Genomic DNA, 27,789 nt, shown 5'->3' with positions numbered 1-27,789 from the left:
AGTCAATCAGAGAAAGACTTCTGTCATATGATCTCACTGATATGAAGAATTCCTAATCTCAGGAAACAAACTGAGGGTTGCTGGAGTGGTGGTGGGTGGGAGGAATGTGGTGCTGGGTGATAGACATTGGGGAGGGTATGTGCTATGGTTAGCACTGTGAATTGTGAGACTGTTGAATCACGGACTACCTCTGAAACAAATAATACATTATATGTTATAAAAAAGAGAAGATAGTAGGAAGGGAAAAAGGAAGGGGATGGGAATCGGAGGGGGAGACGAACCATGAGAGACTATGGACTCTGAGAAACAAACTGAAAGTTTTAGAGGGGAGGGGGGTAGGGGGATGGGTTAGCCTGGTGATGGGTATTAAAGAAGGCACGTACTGAATGGAGCATTGGGTGTTATACACAAACAAGGAATCATGGAACACTACATCAAAATGTAATGATGTAATGTATGGTGATTAACATAACATAATAAAATAAAAAAATAAGAAGCTGTGGTCATATATACAAAGGAATGTTACTCAGCCATGAGGAAGGATGAATACCCAACTTTTTCATCAACATGGATGGGACTGGAGGAGATTATGCTAAGTGAAATAAGTCAAGCAGAGAAAGTCAATGATGATATGGTTTCACTTATTTGTGGAATATAAGGAATAGCATGAAGGAAATTAGTAGAAGGAAGAGAAAAATGAAGGGGGGAATCAGAGGTGGATATGAGCCATGAGAGTCAATGGACTCCAATAAACAAACAGTGTTTTAGAGGGGAGGTGCGTGGGGGGTGGGTTAGTCCAGTGATGGGTAATAAGGAGGGCATGTGTTCCTTGGAGCACTGGGTGTTATACGAAAACAATGAATCATGGAACACTACATCAAAAACTAATGATGTACTGTATGGTGACTAACATAATAAAAATAAATTAAATTAAAAAAAAACTAAGAACCAGCTCCAAGTTTCATTGATCTGTTCTGTAGTTCTTTTAGTTTCTATTTCATTGATTTCTGCTCTAATCTTATTTCTCTTGTCCTGCTGGGTTTAGGCTTTATTTGCTGTTCTTTTTCCAGCGTCTCTAGGTATAAGATTAAATGTATTTTTAACTTTTCATGTTTTTTTGAGAAAGGCCTGTATTGTTATATACTTCCCTCGTAGGACAGCCTTGGTTGCATCACAAAGGTTCTGAACTGATTATTTAACATATAGTGTTTCTTCAAATGCAATTCTGCCTACAGAGGGATGACAAAATTGTATTGTTGATGGGGAAAATAAAGAAATGCCTTATGCTGCCATCATGCTAATACCACTCCTGCATTTGCTGTTCCTTCTTGTCATACGTAACATATTCTCCTATTTTTACTTTTGATATACTATGTTGTCTAATTTGAAATATTTTATATTTTAATATGTTTCTATTCTTAAATATTGATGTATTTTATTCAGGAATTGGTTTTGAAGTATATTTAAAGACTTTCAGATCTTTTGCACATGTTACACATTTCCTAGAACAATAAACTATCAAACAGTCCTATATATACTTATGCTACCTATCATTACATGTCTGAAATAAAACTTGCTTCTTTTTCTTCCATTTTTTCCTTAAGTGCCAAATCTTTATTTTTATGAATTATTTTCTCTTGTGTAAACCTTTGGATTTTTCAATCTCCGTGGACTATTTTTAGCTAATACCATGCACAATTTAAGACTGAAAAAGCATATTGTTTTTATTCTTTCTGATTTTCTTTCATCCCTACTATGTCTCCAGTGGCTAGCATATGGATGGGCACAGAACAGACACAAAAAATTTTTGGAGTCAATAAGTAAACCAATGACGTCTTAAACTTTTTAACGTATATAATAAGTGACTTGTTTAATTATGTTAATGGATAATCAGTTAAACTGTTAACTGAAAACAGCTAAATGGTAGGTCATTTCGTTCACTGAAAACAAGGAAGTAGGGGTGCCTGGATAGCTCAGTTGGTGAAGCGTCTCCTTTGGCTTAGGTCGTAATTCCAAGGTCCTCGGATCGAGTCCCGCATCAGGCTCCCTGCTCAGCTGAGTCTGCTTCTCCCTCTGTCCCTCATCGCACTCATGCTCTCTCCCTCTCTCAAATAAATAAATAAAATCTAAAAAAAAAAGAAAACAAGGAAGTATTTTTGTTGTCATTCTTTAGGTTTTTACAGCAGTTTGGACTAGAAGCTAATTACCTGTAAAAATAGAACCTCCAGGGACCTCCAAGAAACCCCTTTCCATTTGTATTCCTTTTGTTCTATCCTTCAGTTGAAATAAAATTGCTCACATCTTCTTTGTCATCTCCTAATAACTACGTTGTTATACACTTAACTGGAGAGTTACTTGGAGTGGGCAAGTCTGAGGAAACCTCAATGAATGGATGTTATATAGATGGCTCCTGGGCAGGCTATATTTTTCCCATTCAGCCACTGACCTGTTTTCCTACACAGGTAAGCTACTTAAATTTTGAGGTGGAATGGTTAGAAAACGAAGAAGAAAGGTAAGTTATGCTCAGATCTGTGGAACTTAGTTGAACAAGCTATACTTGAAAATGCACAAATTGTTATTGTGTTCTATTTAGCCCCAAAGATCCTGTGTTGTAAATGTATGTATAAAATTTATGATAAAAATCACAAACACACAAACTTAATTCTGGTTTTTGACTGTGTTGTTGCCAAAATTTTACGGCACACTATTTTATTTTTCATATCACAGCAGTGTATTTTTAAAACCCTCATACCTCATATTAAAAGGTATAAAAAGTTAGGCATTGGATTAATTTGTTAAATATTGTTTTACAATAAACCTTAGAGTTAAATGATTTGACATCTTCAGAACTTTTGTGTTAATATGAAACAGGGGCAGCCTTAAGGAAGCTATAGCCTATTTAGAACTAAAATAAACATATTTATTTATTAAATCTACTATTTTTTTTAAAGATTTTATTTATTTATTCATGAGAGACAGAGAGAGAGACAGAGGCAGAGGGAGAAGCAGGCTCCCCACGGAGCAGGGAGCCTGATGCGGGACTCGATCCCAGGACCCTGGGATCATGACCTGAGCTGAAGGCAGACGCTTAACCGACTGAGCCACCCAGGCGTCCCTAAATCTACTATTTTCTTGATGAAAATAAATCATCATATAGAACCTGGGGATTTTTTTTTTTACACAGATAATTTTCTCAGTATTGTTTTAGTTTAGTAAAAGTGTTAAAGAATATTACATTTAGGGGTGCCTGGGTGGCTCAGTCGTTAAGCATCTGCCTTCAGCTCAGGTCCTGATCCCAGCGTCCTGGGATCAAGCACCCCATCGGGCTCCCTGCTTTGCGGGAAACCTGCTTCTCCCTCTCCCCCTCCCCCTGCTTGTGTTCCCTCTCTCACTGGGTCTCTCTCTGTCGAGTAAATAAATTTAAAAAATCTTTAAAAAAATAATATTACATTTAAAATATAAAATTGTTATGGGAATTATTTTAGTAAGGTAAAATAATAGGGATCTTTAAATTATGTTCATAAGAATTATATTTTTAAGTATTTAAAGAAAGGGGAATATATATACAATTACAAGATTTAGGGAAATATAGAACTATACATAGCATAATTCTATTATATATCTGATATATTTTATATATCTATATCTACCTGTATGCATTATTTATTCAAATATATATTGAAAAGAATAGATGAAACTTTTACAGTAAATATCATATTTAGTGTTGGGATTGGATATGCCTCTATTTTTCTTTTGTTCCATATCTGTTAAAATTATCTATAGTGTTAATAATACAATTATGAAGTGAAAATATTTTAAAACAATTCAGATTAAACTTGAATTTTTTTTCTTTCCATAATGAAAAACTGAACCAATGATGTAATTTCAAAACAAAGCCAGATGAACAATGTGAATATTCTTCTCCAAATGCCACAGTTTAATACAGTATTGTATTCTGAGCCAACTGAAGGTAAGCCCATGAAAAATCTTAACACTAAGAAAACTATAGAAAAAACACGAGGAGAACAGAATGGACTTGTGTGGTTAAATCAGAATGTCCTATAAGTGGAAAAAAATTAGATCAGCTCACTTCAAGATCATAGAATAGAAAAGCTGAATTTGGCTATCATATCTGGCCACATCCCTTGCAGACAGCTCTGAATTTCCCAGGCAGCTGAACTTCTTGGAGCTTGCGTATGTCCTCAGAATCAGACATTTTGCTCTTCTTTTTCCCCCTGTGTAAAACAATCTTCTTCTGCTTCTTACAACCTCCATTGTTGTCTTCAATTACAATACACTATTTCTTTTTCATTTTTTTAAAAAATTTATCATTGAAATAATTAAATCCTCATGATTTACTTGCTTATTTCTTTACTTGCTATATCTGTCTCCCACAGGGCTTGGAGCACTATATGAACATGGATTCAATTTCTCTTGTTCAAATTTTTTCCACATCATAGCCCAGGGCCTTAATAGCAGTGAATAAATACCTATGAGGTTGTTTCTGAATAGAAGCAGACCTCTGTAATGTTCCCCCTATTTCTGTGTTGACTACTTGCAAAATTTAATTTTCAGAATATAATAACTCAGGTTCCTTCACTTGACAGCATTTTTTTTTTGTATACTCTCCATCTCATATTTTTTTATCCTCTGAACTATTCCACAGTTGCTGGGAGACAGAAAATTAATATCCAGGACAGTGTTCCCAAAATCCAATATCCTACCTTAGTATTTCATAGCTAACACCTCTGCACTCTCTTTGCCTTTTGCACATGAAGTAAAGATTTAAAATAATCATATATTTCATAATTTTGTTACTATAATATAATTCTATTTTATAATTATTGTTTCTGATTGAAATATATTTAGTCTGATAATTGACTAGAACAATAATGACTTTTGAGGCAAAAATTATACAGCATATGTAATGCTTTCTTTTCACTACTTTAATCATGTTTAGAATTTTGTGCTTAAAAGTAGAAGGTTGTCATTTCTATAATATTGACCCTAATCCACTGATGTTTGAATTGTTATAGTCATTTCTTTGATAACAATATTGACTGAAGATTTTTAAGTTGTTTACCTAAAGAAATTTTAATTACTTAAGGTAAAACGTTAATTAATACCATGTATTCAACATAGATTTTCCTCCCTTAAAAACTGGTATTTCTCTTATGCCAAGGTGGTTCTTAAGGCACGCAGAGAATCGGCAAGATGGCGGAGGAGTAGGAGACCTGGATTTCGTCTCCTCTCAGAAATTCAGCTGGATAGGGATCAAAACCATTCTGAACACCTACAAACTCAATAGGAGATCGAAGAAAAGAATAGCAGCAACTCTCTCAACAGAAAAGCGACCACCTTCTGGAAGGTAGGACGTGCAGAGAAGTGAATCTGAGGCGATACTTGGGAGGATAGACGGCGGGGGAGGGGCCTCCGATGGCCGCTTCTGGCAAGTGATAGAGCAGCCGAGCACAAAATCGGAACTTTTAAAAGTCTGCTCCGCCGAGGGACATCACTCTGGTGGCCAAGCGGGGGGTGAAACCCTCCGGGACAGTGTGGTCTCAGGACCCTCGGGGTCACAGAAAGACCGGGGGTGCCCGAGTATGGCAGAGCTCCCAGGTAACGGACCAGGGAAGCCGGCTGCAGAGGCGGAGCCCAGGCGCGGGCTCTCAGCTCGGGGTGGCCATAGACGGTGATCCGCGGCACAGTCGGGCCCCTGCTCCTCCAGCAGGGACCCAACAAGCGGCAGATCCGGGGAGACTCACCTTCCTCCCCCGGGAGGAGCCGCGCAGGAGTGCACCGCAGGGATCTGCTGGGTTTGGTGACTCCATACGGGGTCGGGTGCCAGAGATACAAACACGCGGTCACAGGCCGGGAAAGCACGGAGTGCAGCTAGAGACCAGGGAGACGGGAGTGACTGACGGCTTTTCTCTGGGGGCTCACTGAGGAGCGGGGCCCCGAGTTCTCAGCTCCTCCGGGGCGGAGATTGGGAGGCCGCCATTTTCACTCTCCGCCTCCAAAGCTGTACGGAAAGTTCGCAGGGAACAAAAGCCCCGGAGAGCAAACCCGAGCAGATTACTTAGCCGGGAGGGGGCAAGGGCGGGGCAATTCCGCCTCCAGCAGAGACATTTGGAAACCACGGCAACAGGCCCCTCCCCAGAAGATCAGCGAGAACAGCCAGCCAAGACCAAGTTTACTGATCAATGAGAACGGCTGAACTCCAGCGCTAGGGGACTACTGCACATAGAATTCATGGCTTTTTTACCATGATTCTTCAGTCTTTCAAGGCTAATTTTTTTTTAACTATCTTTTTTTCTTTTTTTTTCATTTTGAATTTTTCTTTTTCCCTTTTTCAACCAACATCTTATTAATCCCATTTTTAAAAAAAAACATTTTTATTTTTCATTTTTAGAGTCATATTCTATCCATTCATAGTAGTTACCCATATTATTGGCTTATATATATAAGTTGTTCTCTCTTTAAAATTTTGAGATAGTTTCTTCTAACAGATTAAAATATACCCTAAATCTCTAGTATATGGTGTTTTCTGTTCCCCTGCCTGATCACATCCTCTCCCTTTTTTTTCTTTTTCTTTTTTCTTTTTTTAAATCCTCTTCTTTCTTTTTTCAAACAACTTCTTTTCAATTCCTTTTATAAAATTTTTTATAATTTCCATTTTTACAGTCATATTCCATCCCTTCATCATATCAACCCTTATTTTTGTATATATATAAGATTTTCTTTCTTTAAATTTTTGGGAGGCACTGTCTTCTAAAAGACCAAAATACACCCCAAATCTAGTGTGTGGCACTGATCTATATACCAGCCTGATCATATTTGATCACATTCTGGTTTTTTTTTGTTGTTGTTGTTGTTCTTTTGTTTTGTTCGTTTTTGTTTTTATCTTTATCTTTATCTTTTTCTTTTTTTTCTTTTTCTTTTTTCTCTCTTTCCCTTTCTTTTCCCACTGCTTCAGGTATTTTCTGATTTGTTTAGAGTATATTTTCTGGGGACATGGTTACTCTGCTAGCATTTTGTTCTCTCATTAATCTATTCTCCTCTGCACAAAATGACAAGACGGAAAAAATCACCTCAACAAAAAGAACACGAGGTAGTACCGACAGCCAGGACCTACTCAATACGGACATTAGTACGATGTCAGATCTAGAGTTCAGAATCATCACTTTAAAGATACTAGCTGGGCTTGAAAAAAATATGGAAGTTATTAGAGAAACCCTTTCTGGAGAAGTAAAAGAACTAAAATCCAACCAAGTAGAAATCAAAAAGGCTATTAATGAGGTGCAATCAAAAATGGGGGCGCTAAGTGCTAGATTAAATGAGGCAGAAGAGAGAATCGGTAATATAGAAGATGAAATGATGGAAAATAAAGAAGCTGAGAAAAAGAGAGATAAACAACTACTGGATCATGAGGGCAGAATTCGAGAGATAAGCGATACCATAAGATGAAACAACATTAGAATAATTGGGATCCCAGAAGAAGAAGAAAGAGAGAGGGGGGCAGAAGGTATATTGGAGCAAATTATAGCAGAGAACTTCCCTAATTTGGGGAAAGAAACAGGCATGAAAATCCAGGAAGCACAGAGAACCCCTCTCAAAATCAATAAAAATAGGTCAACACACCAACACCCCAACAACACCCCAACACCCCAACAACAACACCCCAACTTTGTCTCTGAGACTTACGAGTCTCAGAGACAAAGAGAAAATCCTGAAAGCAGCTCAGGAGAAGAGATAGGTAACCTACAAGGGTAGAAACATTAGATTGGCAACAGACCTATCCACAGAGACCTGGCAGGCCAGAAAGGACTGGCAGGATATATTCAGAGCACTAAATGAGAAAAATATGCAGCCAAGAACACTCTATCCAGCTAGGCTGTCATTGAAAATTGAAGGAGAGATAAAAAGCTTCCAGGACAAACAAAACTAAAGGAATTTGCAAACACAAAAGCAGCCCTACAGGAAATCTTGAAAGGGGTCCTCTAAGCAAAGAGAGACCCTAAAAGCAACATAGAACAGAAAGGAACACAGACAATATACGGTAACAGTCACCTTACAGGCAATACAATGGCACTAAATTGCTATCTTTCAATAGTTAACCTGAATGTAAATGGGCTAAATGCCCCAATGAAAAGACACAGGCTATCAGACTGGATTAAAAAACAAGACCCATCGATATGCTGTCTGCAAGAGACTCATTTTAGAACGAAAGACACCCCCAGATTGAAAGTGAGGGGGTGGAAAACCATTTACCATGCTAATGGACACCAAAAGAAAGCTGGGGTGGCAATCCTTATATCAGATAAATTAGATTTTAAACCAAAGACTGTAATAAGAGATGAGGAAGGACATTATATCCTACTTAAAGGATCTATCCAACAAGAAGATCTAACAATTGTAAATATCTATGCCCCTAACATGGGAGCAGCCAATTATATCAGGCAATTAATAACAAAAGCAAAGAAACACATCAACAACAATACAATAATAGTGGGGACTTTAACACCCCCCTCACTGAAATGGACAGATTGTCTAAGCAAAAGATCAACAAGGAAATAAAGACTTTAAATGACACACTGGACCAAATGGACTTCACAGACATATTCAGAACAGTCCACCCCAAAGCAATGGAATACACATTCTTCTCTAGTCCGCATGGAACATTCTCCAGAATAGATCACATCCTAGGTCATAAATCAGGTCTCAACCGGTACCAAAAGATTGGGATCATTCCCTGCCTATTTTCAGACCACAATGCTTTGAAACTAGAACTCAATCCCAAGAGGAAAGTCAGAAAGAACTCAAATACATGGAGGCTAAAGAGCATCCTACTAAAGAATGAATGGGTCAACCTTGAAATTAAAGAAGAATTAAAAAATTACATGGAAACCAATGAAAATGAAAACACAACTATTCAAAATCTTTGGGATGCAGCAAAGGCAGTCCTAAGAGGAAAGTATATAGCAATACAAGCCTTTTTCAAGAAACAAGAAAGGTCTCAAGTACACAACCTAACCCTACACCTAAAGGAGCTGGAGAAAGAACAGCAAAGAAAGCCTAAACCCAGCAGGAGAAGAGAAATCATAAAGATCAGAGCAGAAATCAATGAAATAGAAACTAAAAGAACAGTAGAACAGATCAACGAAACTAGGAGCTGGTTCTTTGAAAGAATTAACAAGATTGATAAACCCCTGGCCAGACTTATCAAAAAGAAAAGAGAAATGACCATAATCAACAAAATCATGAATGAAAGAGGAGAGATCACAACCAACACCAAGGAATTACAAACAATTATAAGAACATATTATGAATAACTCTATGCCAGCAAATTAGATAACCTGGAAGAAATGGATGCATTCCTAGAGATGTATCAACTACCAAAACTGAACCAGGATGAAATAGAAAACCTGAACAGACCTATAACCACTAAGGAAATTGAAGCAGTCATCAAAAATCTCCCAACAAACAAAAGCCCAGGGCCAGATGGCTTCCCAGGGGAATTCTACCAAACATTTCAAGAAGAATTAATACCTATTCTTCTGAAACTGTTCCAAAAAATAGAAATGGAAGGAAAACTTCCAAACTCATTTTATGAGGCCAGCATTACCTTGATCCCAAAACCAGACAAAGACCCCATCAAAAAGGAGAATTACAGACCAATATCCCTGATGAACATGGATGCAAAAATTCTCACCAAAATACTAGCCAATAGGATCCAACAGTACATTAAAAGGATTATTCACCACGACCAAGTGGGATTTATCCCTGGGCTGCAAGATTGGTTCAACATCCGGAAATCAATCAATGTGATACAATACATTAACAAAAGAAAGAACAAGAATCATATGATCCTCTCAATAGATGCAGAAAAAGCATTTGACAAAGTACAGCATCCTTTCTTGATCAAAACTCTTCAGAGTATAGGGATAGAGGGTACATACATCAATATCATAAAAGTGATCTATGGAAAACCTACAGCGAATATCATTCTCAATTAGGAAAAACTGAGAGCTTTCCCCCTAAGGTCAGGAACGTGGCAGAGATGTCCACTATCACCACTGCTATTCAACATAGTATTGGAAGTCCTAGCCACAGCAATCAGACAACAAAAAGAAATCAAAGGCATCCAAATCGGCAAAGAAGTAGTCAAACTGTCACTGTTTGCAGATGATATGATACTTTATGTGGAAAACCCCAAAGACTCCACCCCAAAACTGCTAGAACTCATACAGGAATTCAGTCAAGTGGCAGGATATAAAATCAATGCACAGAAGTCAGTGGCATTCCTATACACCAACAACAAGACAGAAGAAAGAGAAATTAAGGAGTCAATCCCATTTACAATCGCACCCAAAACCATAAGATACCTAGGAATAAATCTAACCAAAGAGACAAAGGATCTGTACTCAGAAAAGTATAAAATACTCATGAAAGAAATTGAGGAAGACACAAAGAAATGGAAAAACGTTCCATGCTCATGGATCAGAAGAACAAATATTGTGAAGATGTCAATTGTACCTAGAGCAATCTACACATTAAATGCAATCCCCATCAAAATACCATCCACTTTTTTCAAAGAAATGGAACAAATCATCCTAAAATTTGTATGGCACCAGAAAAGACCCCGCATAGCCAGAGGAATGTTGAAAAAGAAAAGCAAAGTTGGCGGCATCACAATTCCGGACTTCCAGCTCTATTACAAAGCTGTCATCATCAAGACAGCATGGTACTGGCACAAAAACAGACACATAGATCAATGGAACAGAATAGAGAGCCCAGAAATGGACCCTCAACTCTATGGTCAACTCATCTTTGACAAAGCAGGAAAGAATGTCCAATGGAACAAAGGCAGTCTCTTCAACAAATGGTGTTGGGAAAATTGGATAGCCACATGCAGAAGAATGAAACTGGACCATTTATTACAGCACACACAAAAATAGACTCCAAATGGTTGAAAGACCTCATTGTGAGACAGGAGTCCATCAAAATCCTAAAGGAGAACACAGGGAGCAACCTCTTCAACCTCAGCCGAAGCAACTTCTTCCTAGAAACATCACCAAAGGCAAGGGAAGCAAGGGCAAAAATGAACTATTGGGACTTCATCAAGATAAAAAGCTTTTGCAAAGCAAAGGAAACAGTCAACAAAACCAAAAGACAACCGACAGAATGGGAGAAGATATTTGCAAATGACATATCAGATAAAGGGCTAGTATCCAAAATCTATAAAGAACTCATCAAACTCAACACCCAAAGAACAAAGAATCCAATCAAGAAATGGGCAGAAGACATGAACAGACATTTTTCCAAAGAAGACATCCAAATGGCCAACAGACACATGAAAAAGTGCTCAATATCGCTCGGCATCAGGGAAATCCAAATCAAAACCTCAATGAGATACCACCTCACACTAGACAGAATGGCTAAAATTAACAAGTCAGGAAATGACAGATGTTGGCGGGGATGCGGAGAAAGGGGAACCCTCCCACACTGTTCGTGGGAATGCAAGCTGGTGCAGCCACTCTGGAAAACTGTATGGAAGTTCCTCAAAAAGTTGAAAATAGAGCTACCATATGATCCAGCAATTGCACTACTAGGTATTTACCCCAAAGATACAAAAGAAGGGGTACGTGCACCCCAATGTTTATAGCAGCAATGTCCACAATAGCCAAACTGTGGAAAGAGCCAAGATGTCCATCGACAGATGAATGGATAAAGAAGAGGTGGTATATATATACAATGGAATATTATGCAGCCATCAAAAGGAATGAGATCTTGCCATTTGCAATGACGTGGATGGAACTGGAGGGTATTATGTTGAATGAAATAAGTCAAACAGAGAAAGACATGTATCATATGATCTCACTGATATGAGGAATTCTTAATCTCAGGAAACAAACTGAGGGTTGCTGGAGTGGGGGGTGGGGTGGGAGGGATGAGGTGACTGGGTGATAGACACTGGGGAGGGTATGTGCTCTGGTAAGCGCTGTGAATTGTGCAAGACTGTTGAATCTCAGATCTGTACCTCTGAAACAAATAATGCAATATATGTTAAGAAAAAACAAAGAAGTTAGCGGGAGGGGAAGAATGAAGCGGGGGAAATCGGAGGGGTATACGAACCATGAGAGTCGATGGACTCTGAAAAACAAACAGGGTTGTAGAGGGGAAGGGGGTGGGAGGATGGGTTAGCCTGGTGGTGGGTACTGAGGAGGGCACATTCTGCATGGAGCACTGGGTGTTATGCACAAACAATGAATCATGGAACACTTCATCTAAAACTAATGATGTAATGTATGGGGATTAACATAAGAATAAAAAAAATAGAAAAAAAAAGGCACTCAGAGAATCAAGGTTAAGGTCTCATTGTTTAAAGTCTACATTGATAACAGAAAGATCTTGTTTCTGGGATAATCTCCATTTCCTGTGTTTCTATAAATATCACTGAACAATGCAAAGAACACCACAATACATAGAGGTACTACATATTTGAAAAATACAACTTTGTTTTGAACGTGTCATTCCAAATATTTTAGAGAGATTCTACATATATAGCTGAAAGAACAATCTAGAAGAAACATGCACATAATCTAAAGCAATTGTATCAGGGTGTTTACAGAGAATGTTGTGATTTCAGATTTTGTGATAATTCTACAGGGTAATATTTTACAAATACCTCTTTTGTATAAAAACAACAGAAGTTTATCTTGCTGGTCTAGTATAATAGAAAACACACATATGTCTCCCTTCCTAAGATCCACTGGAAAACTAGTAATACTCGCCTCCTCTGAAAAAAATGACAGAATAACTTTCAAAAATCAATTAATGATGTTTTTGTTAAAATTATATTCAGATTCCAATGCCAAAAGCACCAATGATGCTTTTGGATGCCTTTTATTTCTTTTTGTTGTCTGACTGCTGAGGCTAGGACTTCCAGTACTATGTTAAACAATGTGTTGAGAGTGGAAATCCCTGTCATGGTCCCGACATTAGGGGAAAAGTTTGAGTGTTTCCCCATTGAGGATGATATGAATTGTGGATCTTTCGTATATGACATTTATGATGTAGTATGTTACTGGTTTCCCTACTTTCTTATAGGTTTTTTTTTTTTTTATCAAGAATGGATGCCCTATTTTGTCAAATGCATTTTCTGCATCTATTGAGGGGTTCATATCATTCTTTTCCTTTCTTTTATTCATATGGTGTATCATGTTGATTTGCAGATATTGAACCACACCAGGAGTCCAGGAATAAATCCCAATTGATCATTGTGAATAATTCCTTTAAGGTGCTGTTGAATTCCATTTGCTAGTATTTTATTGAGATTTTTTGCATCCATGTTCATCCGGGATATTGGTCTGTAATTCTCCTTTTTAATGGGATCTTTGCCTGGTTTTGGAATCAAGGTAATGCTGGCCTCATAGAATGAGTTTGGAAGTTTTCCTTCCATTTCTATTTTTTGGAACAGTTTCAGAAGAACAGGTATTAACTCATCTTTAAATGTTTGGTGGAATTTCCCTGGGAAGCCATCTAACCCTGGACTCTTGTTTTTTGGGAGATTTTTTATTACTGATTCAATTTCTTTGCTGATTATAGGACTGTTCAAATATTCGATTTCTTCCTGTTTCAGTTTTGATAATTTATATGTTTCCAGGAATTTATCATTTCATCCAGATCGCCCAATGATTTGACATATACTTACTCATAATATTTTCTTACAATTGTATGTATTTCTGTGGTGTTGGTTGTGATATCTCCTCTTTCATTCAGGATTTTAATCATTTGTGTTCTTTTTCTTTTCTCTTTGATATCTCTGGTTAGAGGATTATGAATGTCATTAATTCTTTCAAATAACCAGATTCAACAAGGCCCTGCTTACATCCCAAAAGCCCATAATTCCACTTGTAATGGTCCATTCTCCTTAGATCAACACTATCCAGCTCCTCACCCTCACTCACCTGATCTCCATACCTCCAGTGTTGCTCTTCTCCAATTGATTCCCACAGATTTAACTTTTCTATAATCCAAGTGTGGTCATTTTATTATCATTTGTAAATACCTGGGTCACAAAAAGGCAAGAAATGAGGCTAAAGTGAAGCAGGAAGGAGGTGCTATTAGGACATTTCTCTCCTGCTTGGTCAACCACCTGAACTTTGCTCATGGTGTTCCTTTTCTGTGGCATCATGTCCCTGCTCCTTGAGGAAGAGTCATGATCTCAGCCTCCAGTACTCATATGAAGGTAACATCTAGTCACCATTCAACACTGTGATCTAGGGTCTCCATTTAGCCTCTTTGTTTGGCTGAACTCACTGTAATAGATAGAACTGATGTGTCCTGATCAGTTGCACCCTTTCCACATGAGCCTCAAAGCAATTTATGTATTTTATTATAACTCTTTGCACAAACTACACCTACAGATTATATTCCTTAGGGACAGTAGATTTGTTATTTATATGTTAAATTCACTTAGCTATTAGTTATTTTTTAATTATAGCATAAGACATGTTTTTTGAGTAAATGAAGGACTGAAAGTTTGATGTTCTTCCTCTGCTTGTTTGTACAATAAGTTACATACTTCAATTTCAGCTCCAATACCACCTTATGCTGGAAAGCTTCCCTAAGCCCTCCTTCTTGGGGTTGTTTTTCCCACAGAACTTTCTACCACAATGGGCTAATTATTTCAGAGAAGGTAACAGCCACTGGATGTCTTCGGGTTTGGTATCTAAAGAACAAAATCACCTTAATTAAACACAGGCCAACACCTGGATTGTCGCAGTAATGATCAGCCATGTTAACTTGTGTACAATTTCCAAAATTTGTCACTTACACTGCCACCATGCAGCCAGGACTCATTTTTAAAATAGACAAAAGTCTGATCCTTTATGTTTTATTCTTAAGTAATTTCAAATTTATCTAAAGTTAGTATGAATAATAATAGTACAATTAACACTCATATATCTTTGCCTAGATTCTCCTATAAGTTTATACCCCATTTGGTTTATCACCTCTCTCTCCATCTCTCTTTCATCAGTTACACAGCTTATGATCTTTGTTTCCAAATATTTCATTATGTATTTTTTAAGAATATGAATATTCAGAAAAATGTAACATGGCTACAATACAATTATACAAATATTCTGAATGCAAAAGTGTAAAAAGGAAGAGCCTTCCAGTTCAGGGACACAATTCCTTCAAAAGGGACAAATACGTGATGGCACATCATGTTATAAGAATCTGAAGAAAAACGTTGGTATAAGGTCCTAAAGTTTTAATTTGTAGAGTGAAGAAAAAAAAAACAGTACAAATATTGCCTACTTCATAGTTTCCTGTAAAACAGATCCCAAATTCAACATTTTTTTGGAGCCCTTGTGACATCCTTATTCCTAAGACTATAAATTAAAGGACTTAGATCAGGAGTGAGTATGGTATAAAAGAGAGATACAATCATGTCCTTCTCAGGGGTGTGGTAGGAGGTGGGAAGCATGTAGGTATAGATGGAAGCACCATAGAAGAGGATGACCACCATCATGTGGGAAGAACAAGTGGCAAAGACCTTCTTCCATCCCTCTGCTGAGTTCATCCTATGGATGCTGAAGAGGATGAAAGAGTAGGAGCTTGAAATGACTGTCACAGGGATGAGGAGCATGAGGACACAACACAGGTACATAAGTGTCTCATAGAGGGAAGTGTCTGAGCAGGAAAGCTTCATTACAGCAGGGACCTCACAGAAGAAATGGTGGATCACCCGGGATCTGCAGAAGGGAAAGGTCATGGTGACGGGTGTGAGCTTAAATCCATCCACAGATCCCAGAAGCCAGGAGGAAGACACCAAGAGGAGACACACCCTATGGTTCATGAGGATAGAATAACGGAGTGGATGGCAGATGGCCACATAGCGGTCATAGGCCATGGCAGCTAGAAGGAAAACTTCTGAACCTCCTAGTGTCAAATAGAGAAACATCTGCATCCCACACTCAGGGGCTGAGATCTGTTTCACACCCATGACCTGGTCCATGAGCATCTTGGGCACAGTGACAGAAATGTACATCACATCCATGAGAGACAACTGGGTGATAAAAAAGTACATGGGGTTATGAAGGTGAGCATCACAGTGGATCAGAAGGATCAGGATGGTGTTTCCAGACAAGGCCATCAGGAAAACCACAAAAATTATCATAAAAAGAAGAGTTGGGTGTTTGGATTGACTGAAGAGTCCCACTAGGTCAAAATCTGATCGTCCAGTATGGTTTGCCACCCAAGTGGTATTATCCATTGGATTTCACCTGGATCACCAAGGAGAGTTGTGGAGTTAATAGATCACTCATGGGATATGACCACCTGAAAAAAAAAGTTTAGTGAACTTGTGTGTGTGTGTGTTGTCATGTTTATACACAGCAACCATGTGTGTTAATACAGGGAAATTCCAAGGACCTGTAAATTGTAGGATTATGTTACCTGTAATTGAACAAATTTACTAGAAATCTAGGAATTCACATAGTCAGTCAAAAATGTTGGTACCTTAGGGCACCTGGGTGGCTCAGTTGGTTAAGCCTCCAACTCTTGACCAGGGCATGATCTCAGGGTCATGAGATCCAGCCCCGTGCTAGGATCAACACTCAGCAGGGAGTCTGCATGAGATTCTTTTTCTCCCTCTCCCTCTGCCCCTCCCCCCTGTTCCCTTTCTCTCTCTGTAAAAAAAATAAATAAATCTTTAAAAAAATATTGGTACCTTAATAATTCCACTACTGGGTATGCATTTCCCCAAATAAAACAAAAAACTAATATATGGACTTCTGTTTATTTTTTTTTTTCAAACTTCATGTGATCTCTTAAAGTTTTTATTTAAACTCCAGTTATTTGACATACAGTGTAATATTGGTTTCAGGTACACAATATAGTGATTCAACACTTCCAAACAATACCTAGTGCATACCAGAACATGTGCACCCTTTAATTCCCATCACCTATTTAACCCATTCCCCTTCCATGTCCCTTTGGTAACCATCAGTTTGCTCTATTTTACTTCTCTCTCTCTTTTTTCCCTTTGCTTTTTTGTTTAGCTTATTAAATTCCACATAGAAGTGAAATCATATGTCATTTGTCTTTCTCTGATTGACTTATTTTGCTTAGCATTATACTGTCTAACTTCATCCATGACCATGCAAATGGCAAGATTTCATTCTTTCTTATGGCTAATATTTCATTGTATATTTATATATGCACCTCTATTCTTATCACAGCATTATTCACAATAATCAAGATATGGAAACAATCTAATTGCCCATTGATAGATGAATGGATTAGAAAAAAGTGGTGTGTGTGTGTATATTCCATACAGACAGTGAAATATCATGCAGCCATAAAATCCATAACATTGTGCCCATTGTTACAACACAATCGGCATAGATGGTATTATGCTAAATGAAATAAGTCAGACTTAGAAAGACAAATACCACATGACCTCACTCCCATATGTGGAATGTAAAAAGAGAAATGAGTGGGAAAAAAAAAAAAGCAGAATCAGATCTGTAAATACAGAGAAGTAACTGATGGTTACCACTGAGGTGGGTGGGGGTATGCAGTAACTGGATGATGGGTCTTAAGGAGGGCATGTGATGTGATGTGCACAGGGTGTTATATGTAACTTACAAATTATTGAACACTGCATCTGAAACTAATGATGTACTATATGTTGGCTAATTGAATTTAAATTAGAAAAGGATATTGGTAACATAATATTTCCACAGTTCAAGGTTTTGAGAATTCCTGATGATAGTGTTGTTTATCAATGAGTATGGAATATTGCACAATCACTGCCATTTGAAAACATAGAAAGTGAATCATTTAAAAAAAGGATAAAACCCTTTATTTCTATAGTTTTTTGTTATGGAAGTCAAAACAGAATCAACCTCCCTGGTTTAAGGATCCAACTGGACCTTAAAACTGTTAGAGATATATTCCAGGTACAAACGATTTAGAAAGTAACTGAAACATGATTTGGGGGATAATCATACCAAAAGTTTGAATCTCCTTTGTGATGCTCTGTGTTTGTGTGGAGTAAGCCACGCATCCACGGGAACAGATGTGGTTCTCACCAATGATCAGCACCTTAGATATCCTGGGAACATCAATTTAGGAGTCCATACTTTGAGTCTGGACTATGACTGTGGGTCCAGGTTATCCTCTATCCACCATTCTTTTGACCACTTTACATAAAAAGAGGATAATAAAGTTAGGTCTAAATTATGTTCAGTATTAAATTATGTAAAATAATAAAAGTGTTTAAACATTATCAGTTACAGATGAGCAAGTACATATATTGTTAAAGAGTTAAGATCTACAATAATTATTGTACAGATTCTGTGTAGGAGATGGCTGTTACCACCTTTGTTTTATGATATAAGATGAATTAGTCCTGTTTGCCAGTTTTAGTATCTATTCATACACATAAGGATTTGGATTTGATAATTTCTGTAGTCACAGAATATATAATATAATATAATATAATATAATATAATATAATATAATATAATATAATATAATATAATATATATGTGTATATAATATAATAATAATAATAAATCTTATTTTATATATCTATATCTATATATCTATCTCTATCTTATTTTAACTCTATTTAAACAGATCTTTAAGGAGAATCATACCTTAATTTTGTCTATATAGCATCTCCAACTACTACCATTTATTCTAAATTTAAGGGGAGAGAGCTAGCATTTAGAAGATCATTTTCATTTACAAGACAAGTCTTTAGTTGTTTTCACAAGCATCATCTACTTTATTGTCTGTAGTAACCAATTTTTCATGGAAACTGAGAGCAGAGAGAAAAACTGAACAACAATGAATTGTTTCTGACTCAAACTCAATTCCCCTTCCTGTGTCTAGCCACTCAAAGCTTACATGTGTGTTAAGTGCTAAAGACAAATAAAATAAATTTGAAATTGGTTACAGTGAAAGAGGTCACAGTCTGTGTATTCAAGCAAAATAGTGTGTGTGTGTGTGATTTAAAGTATAATTTTAAAATAGCTCAAAATAAGAAAGAACAATAGAAAAATACATCTGTCCTTTCTGAAAAGAATCAGTAATAACTTCTTTTACTTTTTCTCTTATAGATATTAAAGTTTTACAACTTTTCGGTTTCTAAAAATGGAGATCCAGGGTGCCTGGGTGGCTCAGTTGGTTAAGCGACTGCCTTCGGCTCAGGTCATGATCCTGGAGTCCCGGGATCGAGTCCCGCATCGGGCTCCCTGTTCGGCGGGGAGTCTGCTTCTCCCTCTCCCACTACCCCCTCTTGTGCTTTCTCTCTCTAACTCTATCTCTCAAATAAATAAAAAAAATCTTTAAAAATGGAGATCCAAACTAATCTAGATAATCTAACAGCTAGAGTAAGTGAGGCAGAAGAACAAACCAGTGACCTGGAAGACAATATAATAGACAAAAAGGGAAAAGAGGAGGCCAGGGAAAAACAAGTCAGGATCCATGAAAATAGAATCAGAGAAATAAGTGACACCATGAAGCATTCCAGTGTCAGAATTATTGGAATCCCGGAGGGGGTGGAGAGAGAGAGGACTAGAAGATATATTTGAGCAAACTCTAGCTGTGAACTTCCTTAATCTGGGGAATGAAACAAACATTCACATCCTAGAGGCAGAGAGGACCCCCCCAAAGATCAAGGAAAACAGGCCAATACCCAGGCATGTAATAGTAAAACTTGCAAATCTTAGAACCAAGGAAACCATCTTAAGGGCAGTTAGGGGGAAGACATTCCTTACGTACAGAGGAAGGAACATCAGAATAACGTCAGACCTATCCACAGAGACCTGGCAAGCCAGAAAGCCATGGCAAGACATATTCAGGGTACTAAATGAGAAGAACATGCAGTCAAGAATACTTTATCCAGCAAGGCTGTCATTTAGAATGGATAGAGAGATGCAGAGCTTCCAAGACCGGCAGAAATTGAAAGAATATGTGACCACTTAGCCGGCCCTGCAAGAAATATTAAAAGGGGTTCAATAAAAGAAGAAAGATTCCCAAGAGTGATATACAACAGAAATTTACAGAGACAATCTAATAAAAACAACGTCTTCACAGGCAGCATGATGACAATTAATTCATATCTTTCAATAATCACTCTCAACTTGAATGGCCTAAATGCTCCCATAAAATGGCACAGGGTTGCAGATTGGATAAAAAGACAGGACCCATCCATATGCTGTCTACAAGAGACTCATTTTCAACCTAAAGATACATCCAGACTGAAAGTGAAGGGATGGAGATTCATCTTCCATGACAGCAGACCTCAAAAGAAAGCTGGGGTAGCAATTCTTGTATCACACAAATTAGATTTTAAACTAAAGTCTGTAGTTAGAGACACAGAAGGACACTATATCATTCTTAAAGGGTCTATCCAACAAGAAGATCTAACAATTGTAAATATCTATGCCCCCAACATGGGAGCAGCCATCTAGATGAGCCAACTGTTAAACAAAATAAAGAATCATAGTGATAAAAATACGTTAATTTTAAGAGACCTCATTACTCTACTCTCAACAATAGATCATCTAAGCTGAAAATCAATAAGGAAACAAGAGCTTTGAATGATACACTGGATGAGATGGACCTTATAGATATATATAGAACATTCCACCCTAAAACAACAGAATACTCATTCTTCTTGAGCGCGCATGGAACTTTCTCCAGAATAGACCACATACTGGGTCACAAATCAGGTCTCAACTGATACCAAAAGATTAAGATTATTCCCTGCATGTTGTCAGACCACAATGCTTTAAAACTGGAATTCAATCACAAGAAAAAACTTGGCAGAAATTCAAACACTTGGAAGCTAAAGACCACTCTGCTCAAGAGTGTTTGGGGCAACCAGGAAATCAAAGAACTTAAACAATTCATGGAAATCAATGAGAACGAAAACACATTGATCCAAAACCTATGGGATACTGCAAAGGCGGTCCTAAGGGGGAAATACATAGCCATTCAAGCCTCACTCAAAAAAACCAGAAAAATCCTGAATTCACCAACTAACTCTATACCTTGAAGAACTAGAGAAAAAGCACCAAATTATGCCTAAGCCACCCACACATTAGAAGAGAAATAATTAAGGGTAGAGCAGAGATCAGGGCACCTGAGTGGCTCAATCAGTTAAGCAGCTGCCTTCGGCTCAGGTCATGATCCCAGAGTCCTGGGATCGAGCCCCGCATTGGGCTCCCTGCTCAGCGGGAGAGCCTGCTTCTCCATCTCCCTTAGCCTGCTCTGCCTACTGTGCTCTCTATCTCTCTGTCAAATAAATAAATAAAAACTTAAAAAAAAAGACTACAGCAGAGATCAATGACTTGGAAAACAGAAACACAGTAGATCAGATCAACAAAACAAGAAGTTGGTTCTTTGAAAGAATTAATAAGGTTGATAAACCACTGGCCAGACTTATCCAAAATAAAAGAGAAAGGACCCAAATTAATAAAATTATGAATGAAAGGGGAGAGATCACGACTAACACCGAGGAAATAGAAACAATTATTAGAAATTATTATCAACAACTATATGCCAAGAAACTGAGCAATCTGGATGAAATGGAGGCCTTCCTCAAAACCTATAAGCTGCCAAGATTGAAACAGGAAGAAATTGACAACCTGAATAGGCCAATAACCAGTAACGAGATGGAAGCAGTGATGAAAAACCTCACAAGAGTCCAGGGCCTGATGGATTCCCTGGGGAATTCTACCAAACATTCAAAGAAGAAATAATACCTATTCTACTGAAGCTGTTTCAAAAAATAGAAACAGAAGGAAAACTTCCAAACTCATTCTATGAGGCCAACATTACCTTAATCCCCAAACCAGCAAAGACCCCATCAAAAAGGAGAATTTCAGACCGATATCCCTGATGAATATGGATTCCAAAATCCTAGCTAATAGGGTCCAAAAATACATTAAAAGGCTTATCCACCACGACCAAGTGGGATTTATCCCCAGGATACAAGGGTGGTTCAACATTTGCAAATCAATCAATGTGATAGAATATATTAATAAGAGGAGAGAGAAGAGCCATATGGTCCTCTCAATGGATGCAGAAAAAGCATTTGACAAAATACAGCATCCTTTCCTGTTTAAAACTCTCCAGAGTATAGGGATAGAGGGAACATTCCTCAAGTTCATAAAATCCATCTGAAAAACCCACAGCGAATATCATCCTCAAAGGGGAAAACTGAGAGCCTTTCCCTTACGATTAGGAATATGTCAAGGATGTCCACTCTTGCCACTATTGTTTAACATAGTACTAGAAGTCCTAGCAACAGCAATCAGACAACAAAAAGAAATAAAAGGTATTCAAATTGGCAAAGAATAAGTGAAACTCTCTCTTTTCACAGATGACATGATACTTTATGTGGAAAACCCGAAAGACTCCACCCCCAAATTTACTAGAACTCATCCAGCAAATCAGTAATGTGGCAGTATACAAAATCCATGCACAGAAATCAGTGCAACTGTAGAAAGAGAAAGAGAAAGAGAAAGAGATTTACAACAGCACCAAAAACCATAAGATACTTCAGAATAAACCTAACCAAAGAGGTAAAGGATCTATACTCTAGGAACTACAGAACACTCATGAAAGAAATTGAAGAAGACACAAAACGATGGAAAAATATTCCATGCTCATGGATCAGAAGAATAAACATTGTTAAAATGTCTATGCTACCCAGAGCAATCTATACCTTCAATGCCATCCTAATCAAAATTCCAATGACATTTTTCAAAGTGCTGGAACAAACAATCCTAAAATTTGTATGGAATTAGAAAAGACCCTGAATTACCAAGGAAATGTTGAAAAAGAAAAACAAAGCTGGGGGCATCACATTGCCTGATTTCAAGCTGTATTACAAAGCTGTGATCACCCAAGACAGCATGGTACTGGCACAAAAACAGACATATAGACCAATGGAACAGAATAGAGAACCCAGATATGGACCCTCAACTCTATTGTCAAATAATGTTCGACAAAGCAGGAAAAAACATGCAATGGAAAAAAGACAGTCTCTTCAATAAATGTTGCTGGGAAAATTGGACAGCCACATGCAGAAGAATGAAACTCGACCATTCTCTAACACCATACACAGAGATAAACTCAAAATGGATGAAATATCTAAATGTGAGACAGGAATCCATCCAAATCCTAGAGGAGAACATAGGCAATAACCTGTCTGACATTAGCCACAGCAACTTCTTTCAAGATACATCTCCAAAAGCTAGTGAAACAAAAGCAAAAATGAACTTTTGGGACTTCATCAAGATAAAAAGCTTTTGCACAGCAAAGGAAACAGTCAACAAAACAAAGAGGCAACCCACAGAATGGGAGAAGATATTTGCAACTGACACTACACATAAAGGGCTGATATCCAAGGTCTATAAAGAATTTCTCAAACTCAACACCCAAAAAACAAATAATCAAGTCAAAAAATGGGCAGAAGACACGAACAGACACTTCTCTGAAGAAGACATACAAATGGCTAACAGACACATGAAAAAATGTTCATCATCTTTAATCATCAGGGAAATTTCAATCGAAACCACATTGAGATACCACCTTACACCAGGTAGAATGGCCAAAATGGACAGGGAAAGAAACAACAAATGTTGGAGAGGTTGTGGAGAAAGGGGAACCCTCTTACACTGTTGGTGGGAATGCAAGTTGGTACAGCCACTTTGGAAAGCAGTGCAAGGTTCCTCAAAAATTTAAAAATGGAGCTACCCAATGACCCAGCAATTGCACTCCTGGGTATTTACCCCAAAGACACAGATGTACTGAAAGGAAGGGCCATATGCACCCCAATGTTCATAGCAGCTTTGTGCACAATAGCCAAACTGTGGAAAGAGCTAAGATGCCCTTCAACAGAGGAATGGATAAAGAAGATGTGGTCCATATATACAATGGAATATTACTCAGCCATCAGAAAGGATGAATACCCAACTTTTACATCCACATGGATGGGACTGGAGGAGATTATGCTAAGTGAAATAAGTCAAGCAGAGAAAGTCAATTATCCTAGATGGTTTCACTTATTTGTGGAACATAAGGAATAGTATGGAGGACATTAGGAGAAGGAATGGAAAAATGAAGGGGGGTGGAATCGGAGGGAGAGATGAACCATGAGAGACAATAGACTCTGAGAAACAAACAGGGTTTTAGACGGGAGTGGGGAGGGGGGATGGTTTAGCCTGGTGATGGGTATTAAGGAGGGCATGTACTGCATGGAGCACTCTTTGTTATATGAAAACAATGGATCATGGATCACCACATCAAAAACTAGTGATGTATTTTATGGTGACAAACATAACATAATAAAATTTTAAAAAATTAAAAAAATATCTTTATTTATTTGACAGAGAAAGGGAGAGAATAAGCACTGGGAGTGGCAGCCAGAGGGAGAGGGAAAAGTAGGCTCCCCAATGAATAGGGAGACTGACTCGGGGCTTGATCCCAGGACCCCGAGATCATAACCTGAATTGAAGGCAGGTGTTTAACCAACTGAGCCATCCAGGCATCCCTTGAATTTACCTTTAATGTCATCTGGCTCTGGATTTCTGTTTGCTGGGAGTATTTTGATCACTGAGTCAATTTCATTGCCGGTAGTGGGTCTACTCAAATTTTTTATTTCTTCCTTATTTAATTTGGGAGGATGTATGTTTATAGGAATTTATCCATTTCTGTTAGATTCTCTAACTCATTGGCATATAATTTTTCATACTACCCTCCTATAATACTTTGTATTTGCATGGTGTTGGTTGTCATTTCTCCTTTGATTTCTGATTTATCTGTGTCCTGTCTCTTTATCTTTCTTTTTTGTTTCTGATGAGTCTAATAGTTCATCAATTTTGCAGGTCTTTCAAACAATGAGTTCCTAATTTCCTGGATTTCTTCTATTGTTTTGTTTCTAACGTGTTCATTTCAGATCTAATCTTTGTATGTCCTTCCTTGTACTAGTTCTAGGTTTTATTTGCTTTTCTTTTTTTAGGTTAATTTTGTAAGGTTAGGTTGTTCATTTGAGGCTTTTCTTGCTTTTTGATAGGGCTTTATTGCTCTAAATTCCCACTTAGAAGAGTTTTGCTACATCCCAAAAACTTTGGGCTGTTGTGTTATTTTCATTTGTATTCAAATATTTTCATTATTTCATCTTTGTTTTCGTTGTTTAGGAGAATATTATTTAACCTCCATATTTTTGTGATCTTTTAGATATTTTTGTGGTTGATATCCAATTTCACAACAGTGTGGTTAGAAATGATGCATGGTATGACTTTAGTATTTTGGGGATTGTTGTTCTTGTTTTGTGGCCTAACAAGTGATCTATTCTGGAGAATGTCTTGTGCGTACTTGAAAAGAATGTGTATTCTGCTGTTTGAGGATAGAAAGTTCTGAATCTATCTGTTAGTTCCATCTGTTCCAATTTGTCATTCACAGCCACTGTTTTCTTGTGTATTTTCTATTTGGATGAACTATTCATTGATGTACGTAAGTATTAAAGTCTCCTACTATTGTTGCTTTTTTGGTAAGTTTTTATTTAAATTCCAGTTAGTTGACATACAGTGCAAATTAGATTCACGTATACAATATGGTGATTCAAAACTTCCATACAACACCCAGTGCTTATCATAAGTGTATTCCTTAATCCCCATTACTTATTTAACCCATTCCCCAACCGCTTCCCCTCTGGTAACAATCAGTTCCATCTTTAAAGTTAGGAATCAGTTTCATGGTTTGCCTCTCTTTTTTTCCTTTTTCTCTGTTTTGTTATTTTAATTCCACATATGTGAAATCATACGGTATTTGTCTTTTTCTAACTGACTTATTTTGCTTACATGAATACTCATTAGCTCCAGCCATGTAGTTGCAAATGACAAGATTTCATTCATTTTTATGGCTGAGTAATATTCTATTGAATATACATATACTACTTCTTCATCCATGCATCAGTTGATGGACACTTGAGCTGTTTCCATAATTTGGCTATAGTAGATAATGCTGCTATAAACATTGGGATGCATGTGCCCCTTGGATTAGAATTCTTGTATTCTTTGGGTAAAACCTAGTAGTGCAATTGCTGGATCACACAGTAGGTCTATTTTTAACTTTTTGAGGAAACTCGATACTCTTTTCCAGGTTGGATGCACCGTTTGCATTCCCACCAACATGTTAAGAGTTTTCCTCTTTCTCCACATCTTCCCCAGCATCTGTTGCTTCTTGTGTTGTTGTTGTTTTCTTTTATTTTTTATTGTTATGTTAATCACCATACATTACATCATTAGTTTTTGATGTAGTGTTCCATGATTCATTGTTTGTGCATAACACCCAGTGCTCCATGCAGAACGTGCTCTCTTTAACCAATCACCAGGCTAACCCATCCTCCCCCCCCCGAACCCTCAATTTGTTTTTGAGAGTCCATCATCTCTCATGGTTCATCTCCCCCTCCGATTTTCCCCCCTTCATTCTTCCCCTCCTGCTATCTTCTTCTTTTTTTTTTCTTAACATATAATGTATTATTTCTTTCAGAGATACAGATCTGTGATTCAACAGTCTTGCACAATTCACAGTGCTCACCATAGCACATACCCTCCCCAGTGTCTATCACCCAGCCACCCCATCCCTCCCACCCCAACCCCCACTCCAGCAACCCTCAGTTTGTTTCCTGAGATTAAGAATTCCTCATATCAGTGAGGTCATATGATACATGTCTTTTTCTGATTGACCTATTTCGCTCATCATCACACCCTCCAGTTCCATCCACGTTGTTGCAAATGGCAAGATCTCATTCCTTTTGATGGCTGCATAATATTCCATTGTATACCACATCTTCTTTATCCATTCATCTGTCGATGGACATCTTCACTCTTCCACAGTTTGGCTATTGTGGACACTGCTGCTATAAACATCGGGGTGCACGTACCCCTTTGGATCCCTACTTTTGTATCTTTGGGGTAAACACCCAGTAGTGCAATTGCTGGATCATATGGTAGCTCTATCTTCAACTTTTTGAGGAACCTCCATACTGTTTTCCAGAGTGGTTGCACCAGCTTGCATTCCCACAAACAGTGTAGGAGGGTTTCCCTTTCTCCACATCCCCGCCAACATCTTGTTCCCTGACTTGTTAATTTTAGCCATTCTGACTGGTGTGAGGTGATATCTCATTGTGGTTTTGATTTGGATTTCCCTGATACCGAGCGATGTGGAGCACTTTTTCATGTGTCTGTTGGCCATTTGCATGTCTTCTTTGGAAAAATGTCTGTTCATGTCTTGTGCCCATTTCTTGATTGGATTGTTTGTTCCTTTGGTGTTGAGTTTAAGAAGATCTTTATAGATTTTGGATACTAGTTATTTGGAGTCTTTTCTGGTTCCATACAAATTTTAGGATTATTTGTTCCATTTCTTTGAAAAAAGTGGATGGTATTTTGATGGGGATTGCATTGAATGTGTAGATTACTCTAGGTAGCATTGACATCTTCACAATATTTGTTCTTCCAATCCATGAGCATGGAACATTTTTCCATTTCTTTGTGTCTTCCTCAATTTCTTTCATGAGTATTTTATACTTTTCTGAGTACAGATCCTTTGCCTCTTTGGTTAGATTGATTCCTAGATATCTTATGATTTTGGGTGCAATTGTAAATGGTATCCACTCCTTCATTTCTCTTTCTTCTGTCTTGTTGTTGGTGAATAGGAATGCCACTGATTTCTGTGCATTGATTTTATATC

At 37.7% G+C, this 27,789-nt stretch overlaps 1 protein-coding gene across 1 annotated transcript; it reads right to left on the bottom strand.

The window, feature by feature from the left end:
• Positions 1-15,358: 15,358 nt before the first annotated feature.
• On the bottom strand, positions 15,359-16,285 carry LOC123840894 (olfactory receptor 2T29-like). The gene has a single exon (XM_045870619.1). The coding sequence runs from the start codon at positions 16,283-16,285 to the stop codon at positions 15,359-15,361; it is 927 nt and encodes a 308-aa protein (XP_045726575.1).
• Between the last annotated feature and the right edge of the window lie 11,504 nt (positions 16,286-27,789).

The sequence above is a fragment of the Mirounga angustirostris genome, unplaced genomic scaffold (assembly GCF_029215605.1).
Source record: "Mirounga angustirostris isolate CCGP_5_RB_7025 unplaced genomic scaffold, mMirAng1.0.hap1 SCAF_7, whole genome shotgun sequence".
Lineage (NCBI taxonomy): Eukaryota > Metazoa > Chordata > Mammalia > Carnivora > Phocidae > Mirounga > Mirounga angustirostris.
This window is presented reverse-complemented; position numbering and strand designations above follow the sequence as displayed.

What these genes read in the sequence shown, in the direction of transcription:
- LOC123840894 (XM_045870619.1), bottom strand. Translation starts at nt 16,285, where the DNA reads ATGGATAATACCACTTGGGTGGCAAACCATACTGGACGATCAGATTTT.